The sequence below is a fragment of the Carassius carassius genome, chromosome 41, assembly GCF_963082965.1.
Source record: "Carassius carassius chromosome 41, fCarCar2.1, whole genome shotgun sequence".
NCBI lineage: Eukaryota > Metazoa > Chordata > Actinopteri > Cypriniformes > Cyprinidae > Carassius > Carassius carassius.
In genome coordinates this window covers 7,964,295-7,990,666 of record NC_081795.1, presented here as the reverse complement: position 1 = coordinate 7,990,666, position 26,372 = coordinate 7,964,295, and the positions used below count along the sequence as shown (strand labels likewise).

At 36.8% G+C, this 26,372-nt stretch overlaps 1 protein-coding gene and 1 long non-coding RNA gene across 2 annotated transcripts; one reads left to right on the top strand and one right to left on the bottom strand.

Annotated features, from left to right (window-relative positions):
- On the bottom strand, positions 1 to 26,238 carry LOC132123562 (WD repeat and SOCS box-containing protein 1). Its single transcript, XM_059534262.1, has 9 exons — positions 25,858 to 26,238; positions 9,792 to 9,960; positions 7,993 to 8,264; positions 6,445 to 6,576; positions 5,627 to 5,727; positions 2,619 to 2,791; positions 2,397 to 2,510; positions 1,188 to 1,295; positions 1 to 779 (listed from the first exon to the last, which is right to left on the bottom strand). The coding sequence occupies exons 1-9, from the start codon at positions 25,895 to 25,897 to the stop codon at positions 617 to 619; spliced, it is 1,272 nt and encodes a 423-aa protein (XP_059390245.1). The 5' UTR covers positions 25,898 to 26,238; the 3' UTR covers positions 1 to 616.
- Positions 19,072 to 21,564, top strand: LOC132123554 (uncharacterized). Its single transcript, XR_009426532.1, has 3 exons — positions 19,072 to 19,116; positions 19,210 to 19,424; positions 20,307 to 21,564. It is a non-coding gene; the product is annotated as an uncharacterized LOC132123554 (long non-coding RNA).
- Positions 26,239 to 26,372: the final 134 nt, after the last annotated feature.

The window sequence follows — 26,372 nt, the reverse complement described above, 5'->3', positions numbered from 1 at the left end:
AAAGGTCGTTACTGAAGCAGCATAAGCGTGTGGTTATCGATTTTCTATAAAGAGGCACTGCCTGTGTCCCTGAACTAACCAACTCTATTCCGCCCATCACATGCACGCATACACACACACATTCACATTGTGACTTCCCTTCAATCCCTCTCACAGCAAGCACGGCAAAAAGAAAACACTGCAGAACATTTAGGAGACAATGCCCCATCACATCACTTTAAACACAGTCCAGGAATACCTCGAACTGAGCCAGAGAAAGCACCACTTTCACCCATCATTTACCAACTTTAAGGTGCTGTACAAGTTGTGCCAGACCAAAAAAAAAAAAAGAAAGGAATCAAAAGGACAAACCGTGGTCCACTGATATATTAAGGCTGTGTCTGAAGGCCACTATCTGATATGGGCTTATATATTGAACAAAGTATTGAAAGACACTTGCAACTAGGAAAACTAAACGTAAAAAAAAAAAGAAATTGGGAAAATAAATACATAAATACAAAAAGAACCAACCTCACCTTCATCAGGGGGTTGGTTTGAGCAGAGAGAGAAAAAAAAACCAAGTCTTAAAAAAATACTAACAATTCATTGGTTTCAGTGCTGTGTTTTACATTCCAACTTAAAGCGACTTGTATGCCAGGTAGTCTTGCATGGAGAAAGGAATGGGCAGCGTATAAACCTGTTGGGTGGGCATGACTCGCCGCAGGGTCAGGCGGCACAGGTGCTGGAGGCTTGCAATGCTGCGGGGAGAAGCCCAGAAATGCACGCTGCCATCACGAGACCTGTGAGAAGACAAACGGATGACATTCAGTCGATTTAACTTACCACTGACACATTCTGCCGTTTTTCGTTAAACTATACCATGATCAAATGTCATCTTGAACAGGGTCTGGTTGTGTTTGTACAGTACAACTAGCCAATTCAGCTTTGTCAGATTGCTGTTATAAAGTGACGTGACATACAGCCAAGTTTATGGAGTCATCTAACTGCTTTTATCTACAAAGGAAGCTGCAGAACCTGTTTAGTGTATTTGTTTTAGAAGAGATCGCTTGGGATACTTTTGAACAAAGTGTGATGAAAGTTATTTATGGCGACGTTTCAAAACAGAAGAACAGTTAGAAGCCAAAACACAGATTTGATCATTTATGTAGTAACACTACCCAGCAAACAATGGAGTAACAGATTCGTACCCAGCAGCTAAGACACTTCCGTCAGTAGAAAAGGCACAACAGAGGCCGTTAGTGAGAGGGGCGATGGCTTGAGGACTCTTCTCACAGATACTCCAGAAACGCATCAGCCTGAAAAATGAAAATACAAGATGATCATTTTATCACTGTGGTTTCCGGTGTCTTGCAACTGATATTCAGTTAGTGAGTTCAGACACTACCATTACAAAGTTTAAGTTTTGGGACAAGAAATTAACTTTTATTCAGCAAGGACACATTAAATTGATAAAAAAAAAAAGTGATAGTAAAGCATTTATAAGATTGTTGTATCTTGTTGAATGTAAAATGTTACAAATAAATTCTGTTTTTCAGAACCATTTCTAAGAAAAAAAAAAAAACCTTCACAGTTTGCAGAAAATTATTAAGCAGCACAACAGAGTTTAACAGTGATTATAAAAATGTTTCCGGAGCACAAAATCAGCATGTTAGAATTAGGGATGCACCAAAATAAAACCTGAAAATTCTGGATGCACTTGGCTGAAGTGAGCATGAGCAGTACATTTATAGAGCACAGCGCGACATTTTCTGCGTTTTCGCTTTTGGCCAAAAAACGAAACTACCATTTTTGGACACTAATTTTTGACAGATTAAATTTCAGTGCATCCCTAGTTAGAATGATTTCTGGAGGATCATGTGACACTGAAGACTGGAGTATTGGTGCATAAAAAAAATAAATAAAAAAAAGTCCGCTTTGCGTCACAGGTATTAAATACATTTCAAAATAAATTAAACTAGAAAACTATTTTGTAGTGTAATAATATTTCAGAATATTTCTGTATTTTTGATCAACTAAAAGCAGTCTTGGTGAGCATGAGAGAACAGTTATTTCATTTGTACATAAAAGCAAAACAAAACTAATGCACAGTAGTGCAACTTCTCTATGTCTGCCATTTTGTAGAGCATAGAATGGTTTCATTCTCTTAGTATGAGAGAGGGACGCCTCCACTCAGAATCTGCAGGAGGCGTGGCGAAGGCAAACCAGGCGCCTCATAGTGATTAATGGACGTCATATGAAGGGCATGTGATCTTTCCCAGAAATAGGCCCTGTGACAAATCACACACTCCTTCTAGAGCCCCGATCACCTTAACGCTTAATGCATGCTACTAACTGCGACACAAACGATCAATATTGTGTTTTAAAAAGCAAATAACCAAGTGTTTGCTTTATCTTACCTGTCATCAGTGACGCTAGCAATGTGCCGTCCGTCATGACAAAAGGCAACGGAACGAACCCATCGATCATTTGCTCCTCCTGCAAATATGGGTGAGGGAGGAGGAAAGAGATGCCTGAAGGGAAGATAAGAGATCAGTTGAACAACAAGAACTTGAGTGAGAAATCACACTGAGCAGAAAAAGCTAGAAACTAGAAGTTTAGTGGATGGCGTAGTCACGTACCCCAGCTCAAGCAGAACGGTGGCTGTATGAGGGTCCCACACTATGATACGGGTGTCGTAGGAGGCTGTGGCCAGCAAGGCCCCGTCAGGAGAGAACTCGCAGGACACCACATCGTTATGATGGCCCTCCAGCTTACGGATCAGAGTGTACTTATCCATGTCCCACAGGAAGACCTGCAATGCAAAAGACATGCATTATAGCCTACTGTGCTTTTCCACACAGTTCAGAAACAAAAGAATTCCAGCAAAGAATTAATTCAAATTAAACCGCAAGATCAAAATGTGCTCAGTGTCATTTTTTAGGAAAATCTTAAGCACTACAATCAAACCCAGAAAAAGTAGCACATGCCAATGAAACAGCAAGGCTTAAATTGCACAATGACAAACTGTACAGAGCAGCTAGCAGTTGCAAGTCTTTAAATTACATCAATGCTCACATTTTCTAAATTAAAATCTACGATACAAATCTGCATAGAAATACTACAGTGTACATATATACAATTACATTATTCCAAGAATTACTACAAAATGTGTAAATAAATATAAAAATACAAAGTAGTAACTTAAGGTAACATAATGTTACTCCACTGGTATCCCCTTTCAGTTTTAGTTCACGTGAGTTTACAATAGGCTTGCACCACGCCGGTGGAGGCCTACGAAGAGACAGAGATACTGCAAGAGAAGAGAACATTTGATGGCCAAAAGGTTGACGGCCTTTGGCAAACACAGAACACAGACATGTCACAACTGAAAACTAATGAAGTGCTAAAACTAGTGCTAATGAATCAACCATGAGGCTTTCTAGTGCTTTATTTGCTCCAGCACAATTTTTACATTTAAGGAAGTGTGAAGGTGTGGTCACATTTACTGCTGTTCGACAAATTTTCTAAATGGTTTTAGAAAGATTGGGAACAGAAAGCCACTTTGTTTGAAAGGGACTTGAGTGTGAGCTATGCTTCATTGCTGCACTGTTAACAAATGATTACAGAGCTTTTTTGACTGCTAAATTCCCCTAATGTGACCACACCTTAACACTGTATATTTTTGAGTGCCAAGAAATCAAGGTGCCTGCCTGCATGGTCTTCATTTATAAGGAAACATTCTTGTTTATTTCTTATAAGCTACGGACACTGCACTTGAGGAAAAGTGTACATATTTATTCAATAGCTATTTGCCGTTTAAACATTCTGGTGTTGGTGGAGAAACTAATACGGTGCATATACTAGGGTAATTGAACATTATCGAACGTGGCAATGTGAGATGAAAAGGCTTCAGGGTGCACAACTACTGCCAAAATTCAAGGGCCAAGCAAAGACCGATATCTTGCACAAGAAAGAAACATTCGTTTTTTTTTGGAAGTTAAATTAGTGCGATTTTATCTACTTTAGGAGAAATAAGTGCTACTATTATTCAGTGGATTCTTGTAAATGAGGAAAACAAGTTGGTGTTTGCTAAAGTTTTCGGGCTGGCTTCATTAAAACAGACTCCGCTTTCAGAACATGACAAATTAGGTTATCCACAAATAGGGAAAAAATTTAAATAATTTCCACTTTCACACAGTAAATACAACCAGCATGGAAAATACACACAGGTCTCGCTTCTGGTGGCTTCATGTATGATGCAACAATGAATGATAAATTTGCGCAACCGGTTTTCCAAATCCGAGTCATTCCACATTAGACCAACATTATCAGTCTGCAGTCTTTTGAGACACAAGGAGCCTTTTCATTGCTCACACATGCCAACAATGCTCCAAATCCCCCCCTCACCTACTAACCCCATTACAAAAGAGTCTGAGTAGGGCTTTAATTACAGAAAAATCAATCAGCAGTCGAGCGTTGCATATTAGAGGTGTCTTGAGTTCAGTTAACTAAGACACTAATGAGTAGGGGGGGGGGGGGGGGGGGCTCTACCAGCTGACTCATGTACATGTACAGCAGACACAATGTCTAGAGCTCCTGTTTTAGGGTAAATGTGTAGATGATGGGACTGCTACTGAATATAGAAATGAAAAGGGAGTTAAGGAAAGGAAGTAGGGGGTAGGAAGGTGAAGGGGATCTCACGGTCAACTCTTCTGAGAGATAAGGTAAAAGTAGTGAGAACTGTGTCAGCGGGAGTTAGACATATGGAGCAGAACCTACGTACAGGAAGCCCTTGTGGGCAGGAGCATGGAAGCCCCTGGGGCATGGGCACATGAGCGTCCAACAGGGGCCACGATGGCAGCCGTGCCCCACGTGGTCCGCACCGGCTGCTCTATATGTCAGCGCGGCGCTTCCCTCAAAATCACTCAAACACAGAGCTCTGCCACCACCTGGGACAGGGAAAGCAAGACACTTATGTACACACAACCATACAGTTCAACCCCTGCTGCCTGTTCATGGGAGGGGAGTTGGCTAGGAGTCAGAAAGACTCCAGAGCTGGTTTCATGGATGACTTACTGACTGGAATACTTTCTTTGTTGTGCCATAAGGGCTTTCACACAACCAGCAAGACAAATACATCCAATACACTACTGTTCAAAAGTTTGAAGTCAGAAAGATTTTTTTAAAGTTTTTAAATAAGTCTCTTATCCTCACTAAGATACAAAAAAAAGAAAAAAATAGCAATATGGAAAAAAAAAAAAAATTACTACAACTTAAAATATCTTTTCTTTTTGATAGATTTTGAAATCTCATTTATTCCTGTGATGGCAGAGCTGGAAGTTTCTTAGGATGTTATTAATAGTAATATGAAGAACAGCTTTATAGGTGGAGAAAATTCATAAACCATTTGCATTTCTATCTACATGCGCATAAAAACCAGGCACTCATTTGTATAAACAAAAACAAATCAAAAACCAAAACTACAGGTAGGTTTTACAGAAGCAGGTTATGGCACTGAGCATTATGATATAAAGATTAATTTAGCACTCATTGATTGGTCATACCAGAACTATTAACAGTGAGAAACACACCAAACAGGTAATAAAGACAAAAAAAAAAAAAGAAAAGAAAAAACTGCAAAACGTACCGCTTTTCCGGCGCCTACGGAACAAAGGACAGATGAATCAGGTGAGAAAGCACTACAGTAGACCCAGTTTTGATGGCCACGGAGTACTTTCACCATGTTACCTATTAAGACAAAGAATTTAGACTGCTTGAACGTATAATAATTTTAATTTGTCGTTTTTATGTTACAATTAAAGATAAACATTATGCAAACCGTTTACAATAATATCAAGTCTTTTCCTGAATTTCATTGTATATCCTTTGAAATGCAATGTTGATGCATAGAGAACAATAAAATAAATATACTTTAGCAAGTAGCTGAATTCCTTCTCACGTCCTAATGGTGCCCACTTTAAGACTGGTGAGAATTTTTAGCTGAACTCTGGCCAACATTCCTTCATGCTTAGTAAAAAAAAAATTATCTTTGCAAATAAGGTGAGCTCCATTTTATCTTCAAGTTCTCAGCATACAAATATGATTCATATGATCCTATTAAAACAGCAAGTTTGTCCTCGGATATTGCAAGACATGGAGAAAATATCAGCAAACATTCTTTTGGGCTTGGCATCCAATTATTTTCCAACTATCCCCCCTGAGTGGGTGTGCTCATGCATGCTCAAGCGAGTGTGTGTGCTGAACTCCATGGAGATAAAATCTAAATAAATGGGCTGCAGAAAACAAAGCAGGCTTCTGTGCAGGAAACTTCTACTCCAGAGACTTTTCAGTTTGGGGTTACACAACGTCTAGCTTTAACATTTTAACATTAATATGTAATGCTTCAAAAGAAAAGAAAAAATAGTAGTGGCATTAAATACAAAATCAACCTTTGGTCCTGCTCACCATCATCTTTGAGGTCCCATACGCGTAGAGTCTTGTCTCTTGAAGCAGAAACCAGCACTAAACTCCCATCTGGGGCAAATGTTAGGTCTCGCACAATGTCAGTATGGTCCATCAGGTTCAGCAAAAGTTTTCCTGTATACAACAAAACAAAATTGAGGATAAAAAGGTAGAAAAAAAATTGGGCCTCAGCCAAATAATTTCAGATCAACCACTGTTTACAGCACAAAGTCCATGTTAATCGATTCAAACTGTGTCAACATTGCTTCAGTATCAACATCTTGTTACTGCATTTCACACATAATTTACCTTACACACTTTTTTTGACTTCTTAGGAATCAAAGAGACAGATTTAAGATATGTTAAGGCTTTTATGCTTATTAAAGCAGATGTCGAAAAGGAACTTCCTGAGGCGATTCAGAAAATAAAGCAGTTATGCACCTTTCTTTATGAATGGTGTTGAATTGCCTAGAGGCATGTGGGAGCACAATCATTGACACCTGCCAGACTAATCCATGTGAAATCCCTATAATTAGCTGCATCTACAGTCATACACAAATCTTTAACATGTGTTTTAAAATGATTACGGATTAGTAAAAGGGACTATTTGAAACCGGTCAACCATGAAAATATACATTCACTTTAGCATATAGAATGATGGGTGTACGCCACAAATCCTGTAGAGATACTGTAGAATATGTTGCTATCAGATTTACAGAATGTTTTCTGAAGGGAGAAAAATACAGGCAGCTAGAGGAGGAGTCTCGCACCCTGAAAAGAGCAAGTCTGCTGGGTAAATTTATTGCAGTGTAGTTTCAGTTAGAAGGGAGGTGGAGTCAAACACTGAAGAAAACATCTCTAACCCCTCAGAACAACCAATGGCAGTGTCTGTACAGGACCTGCCCACTTATTAATACATTTTACAGCTGTGCAAAAATTAATTATATAACTCAGAAGACCTGCAAAGTTTTTCAGCAGTCAACAACCACGTCTCCGTTTCACAAAAACACCAACGCAGTGATTCATTTTCTGATTTACACTCTGTTTATGCCTATTAAAATATAGAACTTAGGCATAACCTAAGTGGCCAAGAAAACAATGGTGAGTTTCATAAAGTGGCAAGATGTATTGTGTAAGGGAAAGCAGAGTGTACCTAGAAGTTTGAATAAATATGTACATTTAGTACTGACGGATGATTGCATAAAAATGCTAAAATCAGTAGGTGTATACAAGAAATTTTAAAAGGAAGTATGATTAAGTGATAGAAATGGGTCAAAATTTAAAAAAAAGGTAGGGCTTAAAAGATCGTGTCAACATCTTATATAATCTAATCACCACCTCCCCTCTCTCTTACACACATGTGAGCACACACATCTGTTGGGAAACAGAAAAACAGGAAGCTGGCATGCAGAATTGTTGAGAAAGGATGGCATGGGTGGACTGATTTCTAAAACATTTACTGTAGCGCAGAAACATAAAAATAAACATGATAAACATTAACTTAGATACTAGATTAGTCTGTGATGATTGATTCAATAAGAAGACCCTCACCTGTATAGACATCCCAGATTTTAATGCGCCCGTTGTTGAGGCCTGTGGCCAGTAGCAGCTGGTCCTGGCCGAACTTGAACCGATGCCATTCGATATTAACACAGCGACTCTGCTTTTCGGGAACAGAAGAGCCAAATGCCAGGCCCCAAACAATGTCACCACAGTCGATGGTGTGCTCTCTGGGCTCACCTGGCAGCAGACTGCCTTCACTGTTCTGCCGGGAGAGCCGTCGAGGACCTGCACCGCTCGACCGATCTTCCTTTCTTACAGAACTAGGGTAAGAGGAAGGGAAAGAAGAAAACGTAATTGTGTTGGTATGAGAATCATGTATCTGCTTGATGGAAAAGAAAACAAATTCACTTAATTAATAAACAGCAAGAGTACATTTTACTTAAAATGGCTTAAAAGCACTAAGAAAAAAAAAAAAAAAAAACACTATCTAGCCTGTCTGTTGAAACACGCAGCACATTTTAACTCCTAGGAATATTTGAACAGTAAGTAAACTCCCAGCCTTTCAACTTTGACCCATTTTAATGTCACTTGGCCAGTTCATGAAACTCAAACAAGGTTCTGGAAACATTACAAGGTTATTGTGTGAAGGCACTGCAGAACTGAAATAGCCTGGCATGTGTCAGCTAAAGCTTTTAATGGCACAGTGGCTTCCTTCTGTTTTAGCATTAAAGGAATAGTTCACCCAAAAAGGATGATTCTGTCATCAAGTACAACTTGAACTTTGATTTTGGTGCCACTGAAATACAATCACAACTTTTTTTTTTTAAGTAAACTTTAAAGTTTTAGAAATGTTGCCGTGTTATCACTTATTAGAACTAGTTTTTTTTATATCTATATTTATCTATCTATATCTATATCTATATATATCTATATCTATATATATATATAAATCATCATGAAATATATTTAAATGAAAATAAACTGAAAATTCATAACATATGGATATATATATTTTTTCCAGTTTATTTTCATTTAAATATTTCATAATTTAATTCATATTAAGAAATTCTAGTTCCAAATCTAAACATACATTTAACTGCCAAATGACATCCTTTGTGTTTACACCTACTAATAAAAAGTTACTACATTTCAACATAGAATGACTGAAAATAGTTTTACAATACCATGGTTCTCTTTTATGGACACATGGAGAAACTGTTTGTTCCAACTATTGTAAATTCTGTTAAAGTTTTACTTGTTTTAAAGTTGTCTGCATGGTTTATGGTGAAATGATGTGTCTGGCATTATTTTTAATGAAGAATATTAGCTTAAGGATGCACCAAAACCACAAGATAATTACTTTTTACAAGAACCCAGAAATACATTTAATATAAATGACAGCCGAAGTTGTTGTTGGGTTGATCAATCCGTCCCCCACTCTTGGAGAAGAGTACAAGATCTACTGTATTTAACACAGGCAAAGAGAGGAGTAAAAAAAACAGCCCAAAAAGTTGCTCACTTGGAGGCATGCAGCCAAAGGGCAATGATGTGAACCTCATAATGAGGACTTTGCATTCAGTACTGGATAATAGCTGGTTGGCAGGGCTGCATGCTTAGTGGCGGTCTCTCTATCCACACAGGGTAAGGTGAGAGGATAACTGGTGGTCTATGCAATGCCACTGAATGCTAAACAATCCCACTGTGGCACAGCCACCATGTGAAAGCCCAGAGGGCCACACCAGACAACCAGCACACGCGCAGACTGCCTTTGTCAGTCCATCAACACACAAGCTGTATTGTAACAATTCACCATAGTGAGAAACAAAGACATCAGTGTGTATACTCACAAGTTGGCTAAGCATTTTTTCCATGGTACAAGTCTCACAATTCGATGCCCTTGAGACCAAGCGAAGTAAGAACCATCAGGTGCAAAAGCTACAGTCCAAGTCTCCCGTCCAGACTTCTGGTCAAAGGGAGCAACAGGAGGTATGAGTTCCCCGATGAACTTAGCTTTACCTGTTGCAACAGAAAGCACATGTTTAAGCTTTAAAAATGTTTAGAAAACCAAACCACTTTTTGTTACTGTTTAACAGCAAACGTGCATGTATGACTTCATAGCCATCATTAAGTTAAATTACATTTGTTCATATAGTTTAACAAATTAAAAACCTTTTAGGTAACAAACTAAAAAGTAGACAATTTTATGGATAATTCAACCAAAAATTATGATCATTTAACTCGCCTTCATGTTGCTCCAAACCAAAGATTTTTTTCCTTGCTGAACACAATTTTTTTTATTTTAAAGAATGTTGGTAATTAAACAGTTTTGGTTACCATTGTATGCTATTGTATGGACAAAACTACCTCAGGCATTTCTCAGAATATCTTCTATGTTCCAGAAGAGGAAAGAAAGTGGATGCAAATGATGCCAATTTTATTTTGGGTTGAACCATCTTTTAAATTAATTTGTTTTTAATTGTACCTTTTTAGACAAATAACATTTTTTTATGTTGTGGATCATCTATTTTTGTGTTTCTAGCACTTTTTGGTAAATAGTTAAGTTAAATTTCAATAGTAACTATTCATTGCTAGTACTGAATTCAAAATTAATATGCATCAATTAGAATGTATAATACTTAATAGTAAAAAGCCAATGCATATAGAATTGAGTGACCAAAAAAAACAATAATACATTAGAAGCTGTTGCCCCCATCAAATTGAAAAAGGTTAGAGAAAAACGTACTGTACCATGGTATAACAGTAATACTCACTCTCTCAAGAAAGTAACTCGTAGTCTTGAACGCAAATGGAGAAAAACTAACTTGGAGGTTTTTAGAATTGCATGGAAAAACAGTATGTCCAGCTATAGACAGGCTCTAAAAACTGCTAGGGCAGAGCATATACACAAACTCATTGAAAATAACCAAAACAATCCAAGGTTTTTATTTAGCACAGTGGCTAAGTTAACAAATTACCAGACGCCACCTGATTCAAATATTCCACCAACGTTAAATAGTAATGACTTTATGAATTTCTTCACTGATAAAATAGACATTAGAAATACAATAGCGAATGTAGATTCTACAGCGTCTAACACTTCAGTTTCATCCATCGCACCCAAAGATAAACTGCAGTGCTTTACAAATATAGGACAGGAAGAGCTAAATAAACTTATCACTGTATCTAAACCAACAACATGTTTATTAGATCCTGTACCCACTAAATTACTGAAAGACCTGTTACCTGTAGCCGAAGAACCGCTTCTCAATATCATTAACTCGTCGTTATCTTTAGGTCACGTCCCAAAACCATTCAAGCTGGCGGTTATCAAGCCTCTTATTAAGAAACCAAAACTAGATCCTAGTGTACTGGCAAATTATAGGAACATTTCAAATCTTCCATTTATGTCTAAAATTTTAGAAAAAGTTGTGTCTGCTCAATTGAGCACCTTCCTGCATAAAAATGATCTGTATGAAGAATTTCAGTCAGGTTTCAGGCCCCACCATAGCACAGAAACTGCACTTGTTAAAATTACAAATGACCTGCTCCTTGCGTCAGATCAAGGCTGCATCTCATTTATAGTTTTACTTGATCTTAGTGCTGCGTTAGACACCATAGATCATGACATACTCATAGATCGATTACAAAACTATACAGGTATTCAAGGGCAGGCTCTAAGATGGTTTAGATCCTACCTGTCCGATCGCTACCATTTTGTTTACTTAAATGGGGTGTCATCTCATTTATCATCAGTAAAATATGGAGTGCCACAAGGATCCGTCCTAGGTCCCCTTCTATTTTCAATATACATGTTGCCCCTTGGTAATATTATTAGAAAATACGGAATTAGCTTCCACTGTTATGCTGATGATACTCAGCTATATATCTCAACGAGACCAGATGAAACTTCCCAATTATCTAAGCTAACAGAGTGTGTTAAAAATGTAGAAGATTGGATGACAAATACTTTTCTCCAATTAAATTCGAATAAGACATATATGAGATATTAATTATTGGACCAAAAAACACTACACAGAATCTTGTAGATTACAATCTGCAACTAGACGGATGTACTGTTACTTCCTCTACAGTCAGAAATCTGGGTGTTATATTAGACAGCAATTTGTCTTTTGAAAATCATATTTCCAATGTTACAAAAACTGCATTCTTCCATCTTAGAAACATTGCCAAGCTACGAAACATGTTATCTGTTTCTGATGCAGAAAAGCTAGTTCATGCTTTCATGACCTCTAGACTGGACTATTGTAATGCACTTCTAGGTGGTTGTCCTGCTTCGTCAATAAACAAGCTACAGGTAGTCCAAAATGCAGCAGCTAGAGTCCTTACGAGGTCAAGAAAATATGATCATATTACCCCAATTTTACAGTCTCTGCACTGGCTACCTATTAAGTTCCGTATCAGTTACAAATTATCATTACTTACCTATAAGGCCCTAAATGGTTTAGCTCCTGAGTACCTAACTAGCCTTCTACCACGCTACAACCCATCACGCACCCTAAGGTCACAAAACGCTGGACTTTTGGTAGTTCCTAGGATAGCAAAGTCCATTAAAGGAGGTAGAGCTTTCTCACATTTGGCTCCCAAACTCTGGAATAGCCTTCCTGATAATGTTCGGGGTTCAGGCACACTCTTTCTGTTTAAATGTAGATTAAAAACACATCTATTTCGCCAAGCATACGAATAATGTATCTTTTAAATTGTGAGTGTAGTTGCATCTGATCAAATGTGCATTTTTATTCATTAGCTTGGGTTAAACTAATTTTACTTTGTTGGATCAGCAGCTATGCTAATGATGTCTCTATTTTGTTTCTGTGTTTTGCCACGGGATGTAGGATTTACACAAGCTCCAGTCTGGATCCAGAACATCTGAGAAGAGATGATGCTGACCCTCAGAGGACCCCAGATGGTGCTAACCTTGAATCAACAAACAGAACTAACAATTATTGCTACATGTGTGACTGCATCATATAATAACTATTAATTAATAATATTGATAGTTCATCGTCTAGCTGACTACGTCTTGTATTATTATTATTTTTTTTTTTTCTAAAATCCTGTCAAATGTGCACAAACTACTAGCTACTACTAAATATTGTAGAAACAATTTTCTGTAAAGTTGCTTTGTAACGATTTGTATTGTAAAAAGCGCTATACAAATAAACTTGAATTGAATAAACTTGAATTGAAAAAAAAAACCGTAATTCGTTACCAGAAAAATTGGATTAAATAATTGTTATTAAGAGGATACAGACTAGTAGCAGGTAATATCTCATAACTGTATAGATACTAGTCACTATATGAACATGTCCTGGATATTACAATTTAAAACCAACACATCACATTAAGCTCTTTTTTTGCCCTTTAAAATTTTTAAAGTGTATATAATTAACACAAAGCATAAGTGGGTAACGTGTAGCTAGCTGATAGTGAATCACTGGTGTGGTGGTGAGTCATTCACAGTGTATGGAAAGCCAAATGGGTCAGAATACGCGTGCTTTTCAACGCCGTATTCATTTTAAAACGCCGTTTTCATAACGCCGCCAGGCGTTAAATAAGCGCCGTTACGTGATAAGTTAACGCCAGACGCCACCAGGCGTTAAAATAACGCCACACGCCGACCGACGTTAAGTTAACGCGACACGCCACTTAAGATGCAAATTTATTCGCTCATCTACATGGACACACCTCTCATGGCTACGAGGACTCTACGGCAAGTCAGAGCATCCAGTTTGCAAGAGCGCGAAGATGGCAAGAAGAGCCCTTACAATTGTACATATAGGGGATAAATGCCCCTGAATAAGCTTTTGTCTCATGAAGTCTCATGAAGTGAAAATGTGGAAATGATTTTATTCAACAGTTAAATTAATAAGGAAGTAATATTATTATTTTATTATTATATTATATTTTGAGTAGGATATCATTTCAATTTAATAAATAGTTGGCCATAGTTTTACAAAAATAGAAATTCTGTTTATTTACATTTACTCAACCCAATGTTGTTTCAAACCTTATGTCTTTATTGCGTTTGAGGAACATAGGAAGATATTTTGAAGAATGCTGATAACCAAACTGTTTTAGTCTGTAAATATATGTTGATTCAGATGCAACTTCTGAAACAAAGCATAGCATGTGTAAACCTAAATTAAATATACATTTTTAAAGCTACATTTTGATTCTGTTTTCTCATTCTTTGCTTTTCTCATTTAACACAATTTGGCTATATGATAAAATATCTTTTGAGGGTACTTTTTCTTCCTTTTTAAAACATAATAACATATGATAAACTGAAATCATACTCAAAAGTAGATACCTGAATTTTTACAATAAAGCACTTACACACACACACACACGTCTGGTCAGCTATCCTTGTGGGGACTCTCCATAGGTGTAATGGTTTTTATACTGTACAGACCGTATTTTCTATCGCCCTACACCAACCCTACCCCTAAACCTAACCCTCACAGGAAACTTTCTGCATTTTTAGGTCAATTTAGGTCCCCTCCGTGACACGAGTCCCCATGAGTCTGTGTGTATTCAGGTTTAAGTCCCCACCAGAATAGAAAAACAAATACACACACACACACACACACACATATATATATATATATATACATATATACATATAATGAATATTGTTATTACATGACACAAATGAGTGTAAATTTGGAAATTATTACAACAGTTAAATAATAAATTTCTTGTAATATATTCCAAAATATATTTATAATCTGTGTTGGAATATATATATATATATATATATATATATATATATATATATATATATATATATATATATATATATAATGACCTTTTGGATGTATTTCATTATAAATCTCTTTGTAATCTATAATAACATTACATTTATTTCATATTTCTATATGTCCTTCTTGAATATTAAGCAATTTTGGCCACATTATAAATACTTTGTGAAATTGCACATGCTAAAATATAAGCATTATTAATGTGTTTAATAAAAACATAAACATTAATTAGTGAAAAGAAAGAATTATTTAATAAACAATTAGAATGATTAGTACTTGTCTCTCATTGGACTGATTAGCCTATCTCTCAAAACCTTTCTTAATTAGTTGTACAGTATTGCATGATTTGTAGATTATATTTAATACACTTTGCGTAAACGTTTGCAATTAGTTTTTAAAAGGTAACATTAAGGTCTTAAGGCGTCTATGCTTACATTCCTTTATATATATATATATATATATATATATATATATATATATATATATATTCAAAGAGTTTTCTTTATTTTCATGACTATGTAAACTGTAGAGTCAGACTGAAGGCATCAAGGGCTATTTGAGCAAGAAGGAGAGTGATGGGGTGCTGCTCCAGATGACCTGTCCTCCACAGTCACCGGACCTGAACCCAATCGAGATGGTTTAGGGGTGAGCTGGACCGCAGACAGAAGGCAAAAGCACCAACAAGTGCTAAGCATCTCTCTGGGAACTCCTTCAAGACTGTGGAAGACCATTTCAGGTGACTACCTCTTGAAGCTCATCAAGAGAATGCCAAGAGTGTGCAAAGCAGTAATCAAAGCAAAAGGGGGCTACTTTGAAGAACCTAGAACATGACATATTTTCAGTTGTTTCACACTTTTTTGTTATGTATATAATTCTATATATAATTCCACATGTGTTAATTCATAGTTTTGATGCCTTCAGTGTGAATCTACAATTTTCATAGTCATGAAAATAAAGAAAACTCTTTGAATGAGAAGGTGTGTCCAAACCTTTGGTCTGTACTATATATATATATATATATATATATATATATATATATATATATATATATATATATATATATATATATATATATATATATATATATATATATATATATATACATTATAGGGCGATATTTGACTCCTTAAAGATTAGTTTTTTAACCTTTATAATCCCCTTTTTCAAACTTTATTAAATGTATTCCATATTTTAAAGCCAAAACATTTAGATTTTAACTTAGCATCAACATTTCATCTTTGCCATGCACTTAACTTTTTTTGTTGCATTAAGGAATATTTACAGACTTCATGCATAATAACGATGTTATGAGATTAATGTTTAAAATATGAAGTTTTGAATATAGAAATATTAAACAATTTAAATGACTCAATTTATAAAATGAAACTGAAACCGCCAGTAGGTGGCAGCATGTCACTGAATCATTTATTAAATCGATTCGTTCAAACGTCTGATTCATTTATGATTTTAAGACAGCACCGGATGTAGTGTCTGGCGCGTTTTTTAGATTGTTAGGTCATTATTAATCTCTTTATCAGAGAACAACAAAGATGTCTGGTGTACCTAATAATTTTAGAAGACGTCTCAGTGGGATTAGGGATCGCATAAATGCCCAACTTGACAGTTTACTTGAAGCATCACCAGCAGAGCTTGGAGAACAAAGTCTTGTGGACAGGTAGGGAATGTCTGTCTGCCTATCTATCTATCTATCTATCTATCTATCTATCTATCTATCTATCTATCTATCTGTAAAATCTTTAAATAAAATCTATTTATTAGCCCTATAAATTAATTGGATGATTTAATTCGACAACTTAAATCATGACATTATAATAACAAACAATAAGTATCAAACTTACTTTATCTCAGATCATTAATTAGGTTATAGCAAATATGTTTAAATTTCGTAGTAGAGTTATGTTTAAATGTTCTCTGAAAGGTTTGAGATGTTCCGCAACGAACAGCCGTTGCATGGTCCTGCTCGTCCCAGAAGGACGCGGAGGAGAAATGTGACATGTACATTTAAAGTAACTCTTCTCCGCACTGGTATTGATCGGTTATCTTCTTTGAGAGGTAAGTCCTTTGCTTATAATGCTATTCATGAAATTGTCATGTTGATTGTAAACAAATTAAACTAACAGCATTTCACATTGTTGACCAATAGATGCCATTGCCAGTCAGAGACTTGTTGTACAGAGAGAGCAGAGTGAGACACAGTTTGCAGAAATTCTCAGAAGCACGTTTCCACAGCTTCAAGGGAGAGAGTTTGAATTATGCAGGGTTGATGCACAGAGGCAGGTTTCACGTTTGAGTCTGGAGTCAAAAACCCCAGCAGCCATAATTGCTAGTGGGCAGCTAGGAAGATCGGCACTTTATGTACAAGAGAAGGTAATCTAATCTAATATTCAAAAGGCCTCTTTGTGTCTGCAGTATTATGTAGAAACTGTGTTCCTATTGTTTGATCTATTTCATATCAGTCTTCGTTTTTTGGACAGCCTAATATTTTATTGCTTCCTTTATATTATGTATAAACAAAAGTGCTACAAATAGTGCAATAGTACATTCAAATGAAAGATCACAGTTGTTCAATTTTACAGAGTACTTATGCACTTGCACAAGTGAACTCCTCTCCAGCTCCAGCCGTGGCCTCCTTCTCATCTCCAGCCGTGGCCTCCTTCTCAGCTCCAGCCGTGGCCTCCTTCTCAGCTCCAGCTCCAGCCGTGGCCTCCTCTCCAGCTCCAGCTCCAGCCGTGGCCTCCTTCTCAGCTCCAGCTCCAGCCGTGGCCTCCTCTCCAGCTCCAGCTCCAGCCGTGGCCTCCTTCTCAGCTCCAGCTCCAGCCGTGGCCTCCTCTCCAGCTCCAGCTCCAGCCGTGGCCTCCTCTCCAGCTCCAGCTCCAGCCGTGGCCTCCTCTCCAGCTCCAGCTCCAGCCGTGGCCTCCTCTCCAGCTCCAGCTCCAGCCGTGGCCTCCTCTCCAGCTCCAGCTCCAGCCGTGGCCTCCTTCTCATCTCCAGCCGTGGCCTCCTTCTCAGCTCCAGCCGTGGCCTCCTCTGCTGCTCCAGCTCCAGCCGTGGCCTCCTCTCCAGAAGTTTCAGTGGCATTTTCTTTACTCAGTCCAGACACAGATATTTATATCTCAGATGAAGATGAGTATGAGTAAGTCAATTGATGTTGTTAGACATGTATTTATACTGTAGTTGGATCAAAAGACGGAGTAACATTCTCTTTTATTTATTTTTTTCAGTGTTGACCTGAAATCATTGTTAAATACAATGTCAAACAAAGTGGATTTTACAGCTGCACCCATTTCCAACCAAATCAATGTAACACGATGCAACATCCTAGACAGTGGCATCAGAGCCTTCCGACGCCAACGTTTTAACCCTGAGGCAAAACTAGATGTTGTGTTCAGAGATGCTGATGGGATTGGTGAGGGAGCCGCTGATGAGGGTGGACCAACGAGAGAATTTTTAACTTTGCTGATGAGGGAAATCCACTCATGCGAAATATTTGATGGAGAGGACTGGAAAAAAACACTTGCCTGCAATTCCAAAGGTAACCTCCTGCCTAATTTGTGTGTGTGTGTGTTTACATTAAGCATTTTGGAAAAATAGTTTGCCTCCTTTATAATTTTCTGTAATTCTGCACACTTTCACATTGAATGTCATTAGGTCTTTATAAAAATCATCTTTAATTATTAAAATTAAAACATAGTCCCCTATGAAAAAAGTGATTAATTTTTTAAGAAGCACCACACATTTTCTAAGCATTGTTTATAGACATAATAATGCTTTTCCCATGTGTTACAGCACTGTACAATGGAATGTACAAAATAGTTGGACGGATGATAGCTGTGTGCCTGATACATGGTGGTGTGGAGCCAAATTTTTTTTCAGAAAGACTGTTCTGTCAGGTGTGCAACCTTCAGCCCCCAGTACCAGACCTTCAAGAGATTGCTGACTATGACTTCAGAGCAAAGATGACCAAGGTTAGTTTATATATTGCACATTTTCATTTATGCCAGCTGTTGCTTTGTTAGTAACTGTAATTTGGCGATAGTGGTAATATCTTAGAATGTTTAAATTGTTAACCTTAACCTTAAAAAGCTCTTACTTAAGGGTTTGTGTGTGCATTAAATATTTAAATGTTTTATATAAGTATTTTGTTTCTTGTATTTAATGGCTAATTTTGTGTTAAATTCATTGTCAATTTAGATCCAGTTGGCACAGAATGTAAATGAAGCACAGTGTGCTATAATGGAGGCGTCTGACCAATTAAGTATGCTGGGGTCTCTATGGCACATCCAGACGCTAGAAGACAGAGACAACTTAGTGGAATCAGCTACGCTACCAAGTTTTTCATCGAGAACAGGTTGAGGGATTCCTTGGAACAGTGAGTATAAGAATGTACAGATATTTTCACCTGACAAATTACCAGTACTATTTTGTCATTGTTTCACATTTGGTACATGTTTTGCTTATCTAGATTTAAAGAGGGCCTGGAGTGTCTTGGGCTTTTACATTTGATGCAAAAGCATCCTCAGCTCTTTAAAGAAGTATTTATGTATGAGGAGAAGCCACTTTTGGCCGAAGACATATCTGCTTTGTTTAAAGCAGAACTTTCTCCAGTTGGCAGCAACAGGAGAGTAGTGGAGAGTAGAACAATCTGTTTCTGGAGGGACTGGCTCATAGAAGTGGAAGGTATGAGATCAAACTGAAGCTATGTTGGATCTCTCTCTCTCTCTCTCTCTCTCTCTGTCTGTCTGTCTATCTATCTATCTATCTATCTATCTATCTATCTGTCTAGTCTGTCTGTCTGTCTGTCTGTCTGTCTGTCTATCTATCTATCTATCATATTTTTTTAAGATAAATTAAATAAAAATGTATATATGTTTGATGAAATCCCATAGCTCATGTGTGCTTTTAACATATTATCCCTGTATTAAAATGTATTTAGTTGCCACTTGAACAAATCTTTCATACACTTTTAAATATATACTGAACCATAGCACACCTTTAACTAATACACTTATAAAACACTTGTATATTTGGTTTACTTTATCTGACTACACTTAAAATCAATTTATATTAAGTGTACTTATGTGGTACAGTTGGGAAAATGTACTTATATTTATTAAAAGTTTAATTTAGGATTACTATATAAAAATCTACTAAGATTGAACTAATTTTTAATGTAATGAAATCAAACTTTAGAAGTACACAAATAAAAGTCCTCTGTATATTTTTGTGATAGGATACTTTATTTCAATGCACTAAAAATGAATTTGAGTATTAGTGCTACTTAATATACTTTTTCAAGTGCAAGTAGAAATACACCTTTAATTAGTGTCTATATAAAATATAATCTTATTTAGCACAAAAAAATGAATTTACTACAAAAGTACTTGCTTGTTTTTAAGTATTTTTAGTACATTCAACTATACTTTATTGTTATCTGGGATGAGGATACTTATATGGGTTTGGAAGAACATGAAGTACAATAAACTGTGACAACTACTTTACTGGTATTCTGTATCTGCAAAATGGTCATTAACTTTTTTTTTTCCTGTTCATTTTTACTAGAAGGAACTGCATATCCCCTCACCTTAGACAAGATTCTTGGATTTGTGTCAGGATCTACTGCTATTCCGAGGCTAGGGTTCCCAGTGGAACCCAAATTGGAGTTCTTACACCCTCAAGAGAATGAGGCCCCTAAAATTTTTCCAGAGGCAAATACCTGCAGCATTGTCTTGAGGCTACCAATCCATCCCAGCTATGAACTCTTCAGAGAAAACATGGAAAGTGGTATTTTGCAATCCCCCACTTTTGGAGTGATGTAGAAAAATTGTGTTGGCTGTTACTGATGTAATAGTTTTAAATATTTTCATGTTTTAAAGTTTTATTATGAAACATGAAGAGCTAAATTGGCACACCACTGCTCTAAGAGTAGAAAAATATTTATATTCTCACCAAAAGTGACATTTCAAGCCTACAAGCTCTTCATCAGACAATGATCACATACATCAAACTAGAGTGACATGATCACCCACATGACCCCCCGCCCCCCAAACCGAATGGCAATCAGATAAAGGCAATAAACATAAAAGTGAAAACAACCATTAACTACAAATGCTGAACCTCAACATATTAAAAAAAAAAAAATACTTGCAAAATATACATAAAAGAACAATACTTTATCTCTCACAAAAATCATTAAATAAAATGCCTGATGTTAAGAAAACAATCAACATCAAGATAGAATCAAATGTAAATTTGATTCTATAATTTATGTATACTTTACAGCTATTTTTTTTATATAGGCTTAGGTTCAGAATTTGTAGTTAGTGGTTGTATTCACTTTTAGGTTTGTTTATTGCCTTTATGTGAGGTGATTTCCTGATTGCCCTTTTTTGGATCATGTGGGTGATCATGTCATTCAGGTTTGTGCTATATATAAAACCTGAACTATGTATGTGTTCATTGTCTAATGAAGAGCTTGTAGGCTCGGAATGTCACCTTTGATGAGAACATAATACTTTTGGAGCTGTGGTGTGCCAAATTTCTTCTTAGTTTTAGGTATTTACGTGGTTGAGCACTCACATTAAGCCCTTCAGCCTGTTGGATGTGTGCACTTCGATTATCTAAAGTTATACAATGGACATTTCATCATACAGTTCTACTACAGCTTTTTGATGTTTGTAGGGGTTGCTAAGTTTTGTCCCTTTCTCCAGTTCTGCTCTGTCTTGGGATATCTGATAAGAATCCACATCTGAAAGTATTCAGATTATACTACAAATTAATGAAATTTACATCACAATTACAATAAAAAGTTGTTTATTAATGTGATTTAGTGTTTTTTTTTTTTTTTTTTTATCTCAGGGATATGACTAGCCCTTACATAAACTATAAATGAGTCAGGAAAGTAGAGGGGAGATACCGATCAGAATATGACACATGCCATGTAAAACACTTCAAACAAGTAACAGTGACACTGTTAAATGTCAATTTACATTCTTAGGTTTTCCACAAAAGAAAGGACATCTTTAAGTACATTTACTCCAAGATTTTCCCGGGGACCTTCAAGTGGATCAATTTGTTCTGTGAGTTGTTTCATCTCATCATCAGTCACAGTGAACTGGTTTGGAGGTACGGTAACTCGTTCAAGCCAATGCACATGAGATACCGCTCCAGATACAGAATGACTGTCACCACCAACAAGCTCTGCTGAATTAGTCTCTCCTCCAGTGGAGTCTGAGGGTCTTGCAAATATCTCCTGCATTGCAGTACTTGGCAGACTCTGTTGTGCCAGGCAATCCCGGACAAAGATTTGTAGAGGTGACTGGTGTCTCTCGGTTCGTAAACCATGATTGTTCCACTGGTGTTTAAAATTTGTCAAGTCTTTGTTAATTCTTGGGATGTAGACATATTGCAGAGCCCACATGTGCATTTCATTATCTACATCCACAATGCCCTCACTCTCAAGAAAGTGGAAAAGGTCATAGTACACATTTGACACCCCACGCCACAGATCGACCCAAAGTCTTTCAATCCTCTGATTGTGTGTACTTCTTCCTCTAAGAGCACTCCCTCGTTCAGTGCCTCTGAACAGGTTCATGAACAAGCACACTGCATTGTTCTCTCCCCCATGGTCAGTCCTTACTCTGGAAGGGACTCCATATTTGGAAATGGCATCCAAGAAGCAGTTCATGACAGTGCTGCTGCGATTGTTGTTAGATGCTTGGAGAAAGGTGACAAGCCGACTGTAGCCATCAATGGCACCATGAATTACTATCCTCCATCTAAATTAACACAAATACATAATTACTTAGTTGAGCATAAAACCTGCATTAGACAACAACAAAATATCCAATGAAGGGTGTGCTTTAGATGTTCTACAAGAGCACTGTTACATCCATTTCAACAACCCTTTTTATGCAGCCATACTGATTTCTGTTAATCAACTGCTTAATTCTGAAATTTAGACTTTTAAAAACAAATTTTAAATTTAGTGACTTAATGGCATTTTGTTAAAGCAACAGAAGAATAAAGTGGTTAAGGCATAATGCAATGTTTAAGATTGCATTTAAAAAGAAAATTACCTTATTAGTTTGTGATTTCCATCAAGATGCCATAAAGAATTAGGTCCTGCGACACGGTAGGACCTTCTACGTAGTCTCTGAGACATTGCTCTGAGAGCTGCAGCCCTTGGGTTGACACGATGCATACTGCTCCGCACTCTGCACCTCTGAACCCGAATTCCCTCTGTCCTCAGTTGTGCTCGAACTGCCTCTGGTCCAAGTTGGTCATTTCCAGCCACTATATCCCTAATTTTTTCATCTAAATCTGCATCAGATATATCTGAGTATGAGGAAGACTGCAACAGATTGAAGCACCTGGAAATATATATCCAAGCATTTTAACATTTAATAGGAGCGCTAAAATAAATCAAAAGTTGCACTCAGCATTTTTCCCAACTCATTATGATCTAATGAGATGAGTACTCCAGTCAGCCTAAACATATGACATTTTAATCTAGGTGGAGCAAATTCCCAAATATGTTTCTATTGTTATAAAATGCTTTGGATAAAAGTGTCCACTAACTGACTAAATGTAAATATAAATAAAATTCACTTTATTAATCGGGTTACACAGTGTAATTACACATTTAAGTACTAAATAATAATAATAATAATCTAGATGCACTTACTATAGGGTTGTGGTTAGGAATAGGATTAGGGTTTAGTTTATGGTCAGTATCATGTAATTATGCACACTACATGTAACATATGTAACTGGGATAAAATAAAATGTTTCCATCATTTTATTAGTTTTGCATGACAAATACACCTGTGAACAGGGTATAATGTGTGTAGTCAATGGATATTAGTTATTATATTATATAACTTACCTTAAACGTCGCTTGACTGTGGATATGGAGGTGTGTAGAATTTGTGCAATCTGTTTTACAGTGAAGCCACAAGACAACAAAAATGACAGCTGATCCTGTGTAATGACATAAGATGGTGCACCTCTGGATCCACTACGAATCAGTGGAGGTCGATATACAGTGCTGTCTGTAGAATAATTATAATATATTGCTTTTATAAACAATTATAAACAGACTTCTTAATTTTTCCAATAGTTTGTATGTCTGTGTGATATGTTATGCTTAGCAAAATTATTCAAAATATATTACTGTAGATGTCAAGTTACTGGCCATCAAAATCAGACAATCTAACTGAAGTTTACTGTGAGTAATTAAGATTGTTTGATTGCATTTACCATCCTGTGCTCTTGGTTCAGAAGTTTGAATCTCCTGAATAAAATCTGATACTTCATGGATGATCTCATCTGCTGCCTGAGTATGTAGAAGAGTCCCCTTTGCCCATTCCAGGCTCCTCAGCATGGTTTGAAGTCTAAAAAGTAAATGTTTTTTTTTTATTATTATTATTTTTATATTAAATAAATTAATAACAATACATAATTTTTTGCTTTGTTTTAAATAGTATATCATGCTATGTTTTTTTAAAAAGAAAGAAAAATAACCTCAAAACTTATTTTAAAGTCTAAAAAATGTTGTTCTAACATGTTGCTTTAGAAAGAAATATTCAATTTACATTTAGGCTACACTGTCAATTTTTTATTTATTTATTTATTTATTTATTGAAGCTGCATCTGAATCATTATTTACATACATTTAATGACTAAAACAGCTTGGTTACCAGCATTCTTCAAAATATATGTTCCCCAAAAGAAATATAGACATTTAGGTTTGAAACAACATTGGGGTGGGTAGATGTTAATAAAAAGAATTTCAATTTTTGAGAAACTATATAGCCAATATATTTTAAACATAAACTAAAAAAGATACTCACTGCTAGTAGGTGTCAGTAAATGTTTAAAAATCATTCAGTCCATTCGTTCAAACGACTGATCATTTTCAAAGTTGGAATTATTTGTGATTCCTGTAATAACTATATGAGACAGTTCATTCTGGCATTTCCAGCAATGCACATTTTGTGTGTCTACCTAATCAAACACACCTGATTTAACTCATTAGCTCATTAAAAGAAACTCAGGGGACTGAAAAGGCAGTGTCAGATAAGGAAGACATACAAAATGTGCAGTGTTGGGGGATGCCCAGGTCCAGGGTGGAGAAACACTGTAATGCATCTTGTTTGCTTCCAAACAACTGCATAAAATGTATTAAGATGACTTAACATAGTTCTGGGGCATAAAAGTTAGTAAATTGTGTTAAAAAAAATATTGTGCCATTATTGTGCCATTAAAATTAGCAAGTTAAATCAACAGCTCATGTAATCGTGTCTATCAAAACGTGACCGTTACAACTCTAACTAAATTATTTTGGAGAACATAAACACAATCTTTACCTGTTTAATGATGACTGAAAAACAGCAGGCCCGGGATTATCAGACAGTAAAAGGCGAGTGCAGTCATTAACAGTGTGTTTACACTGCAAAACAAACGCTCTTCTTGCCATCTTCGCGCTCTTGCAAACTGGATGCTCTGACTTGCCGTAGAGTCCTCGTAGCCATGAGAGGTGTGTCCATGTAGATGAGCGAATAAATTTGCATCTTAAGTGGCGTGTCGCGTTAACTTAACGTCGGTAGGCGTGTGGCGTTATTTTAACGCCTGGTGGCGTCTGGCGTCAACTTATCACGTAACGGCGCTTATTTAACGCCTGGCGGCGTTATGAAAACGGCGTTTTAAAATGAATACGGCGTTGAAAAGCACGCGTATTCTGACCCATTTGGCTTTCCATAACAGTGGTCTGGAGAAACCGCTGCTGAGGTGGGGGAGGGTGTGGAAGCGCTCTGGGTACAAAACTAAAGCACTAACAATAGCTAAAGAAGATTCAAAAATAACTGTCAATATTTTAACAGACATATGCGGCGTACCCATTTGTTTGAGTTCAATCTGAGTCTTACCGACAACTGGTGTTTTAATATGGCTAAACACTGGAATTAGGAGGAAGTCGTTCATAGCTGCACAAATGTAAACACTCATTATATAGGATAACACACACGTTAAAAAGGAACAAACGTTAAACAATAAGACCCTACTACCATGGAAAAACAGTTAACTTAACGTTACGTGAAAAGGAGAAACTCACCTATTTCATTTTCGTTGACAAAATCTGGGAAGCTTGCCATCTAAATCGAAGCGAGTCTCTTAAATCTGAATCTTCTTGGTTAACGAAAACACAGCGTTCAAATGAATGCTCTGAACGGACGGAGAAGGCTGTGTGTTATGGCGCGTCTCCGGTTTGTCAACTGCCTGGGAATGCGGAGCGTCTCACGTCGACGCAACGCCTGACTATATTTACATATACGACTGTTAGCCAAAAGTATTATCTTTAAAGTTCAAATTGAGTTTCATAAAACTGATATTTAAAAAAAAATCAAGCCGGTAATAATCTAGTTCCTTAAATCGCGTTGTACTCGGTTTGAATATAACGTATTGTAATGGCTGCGTGCTTCTTAATGATTCGAACACACACACTGATGGGCGGGATACATTGGCGACGTCAGAACGGTTGCCAGGGCGACGGAGGATCACCGATTTCTGATTTGCGGAAATGCGTTTACGCGTGTCCTCTGATTGGCTGTTTACTCCAGAATATGAATG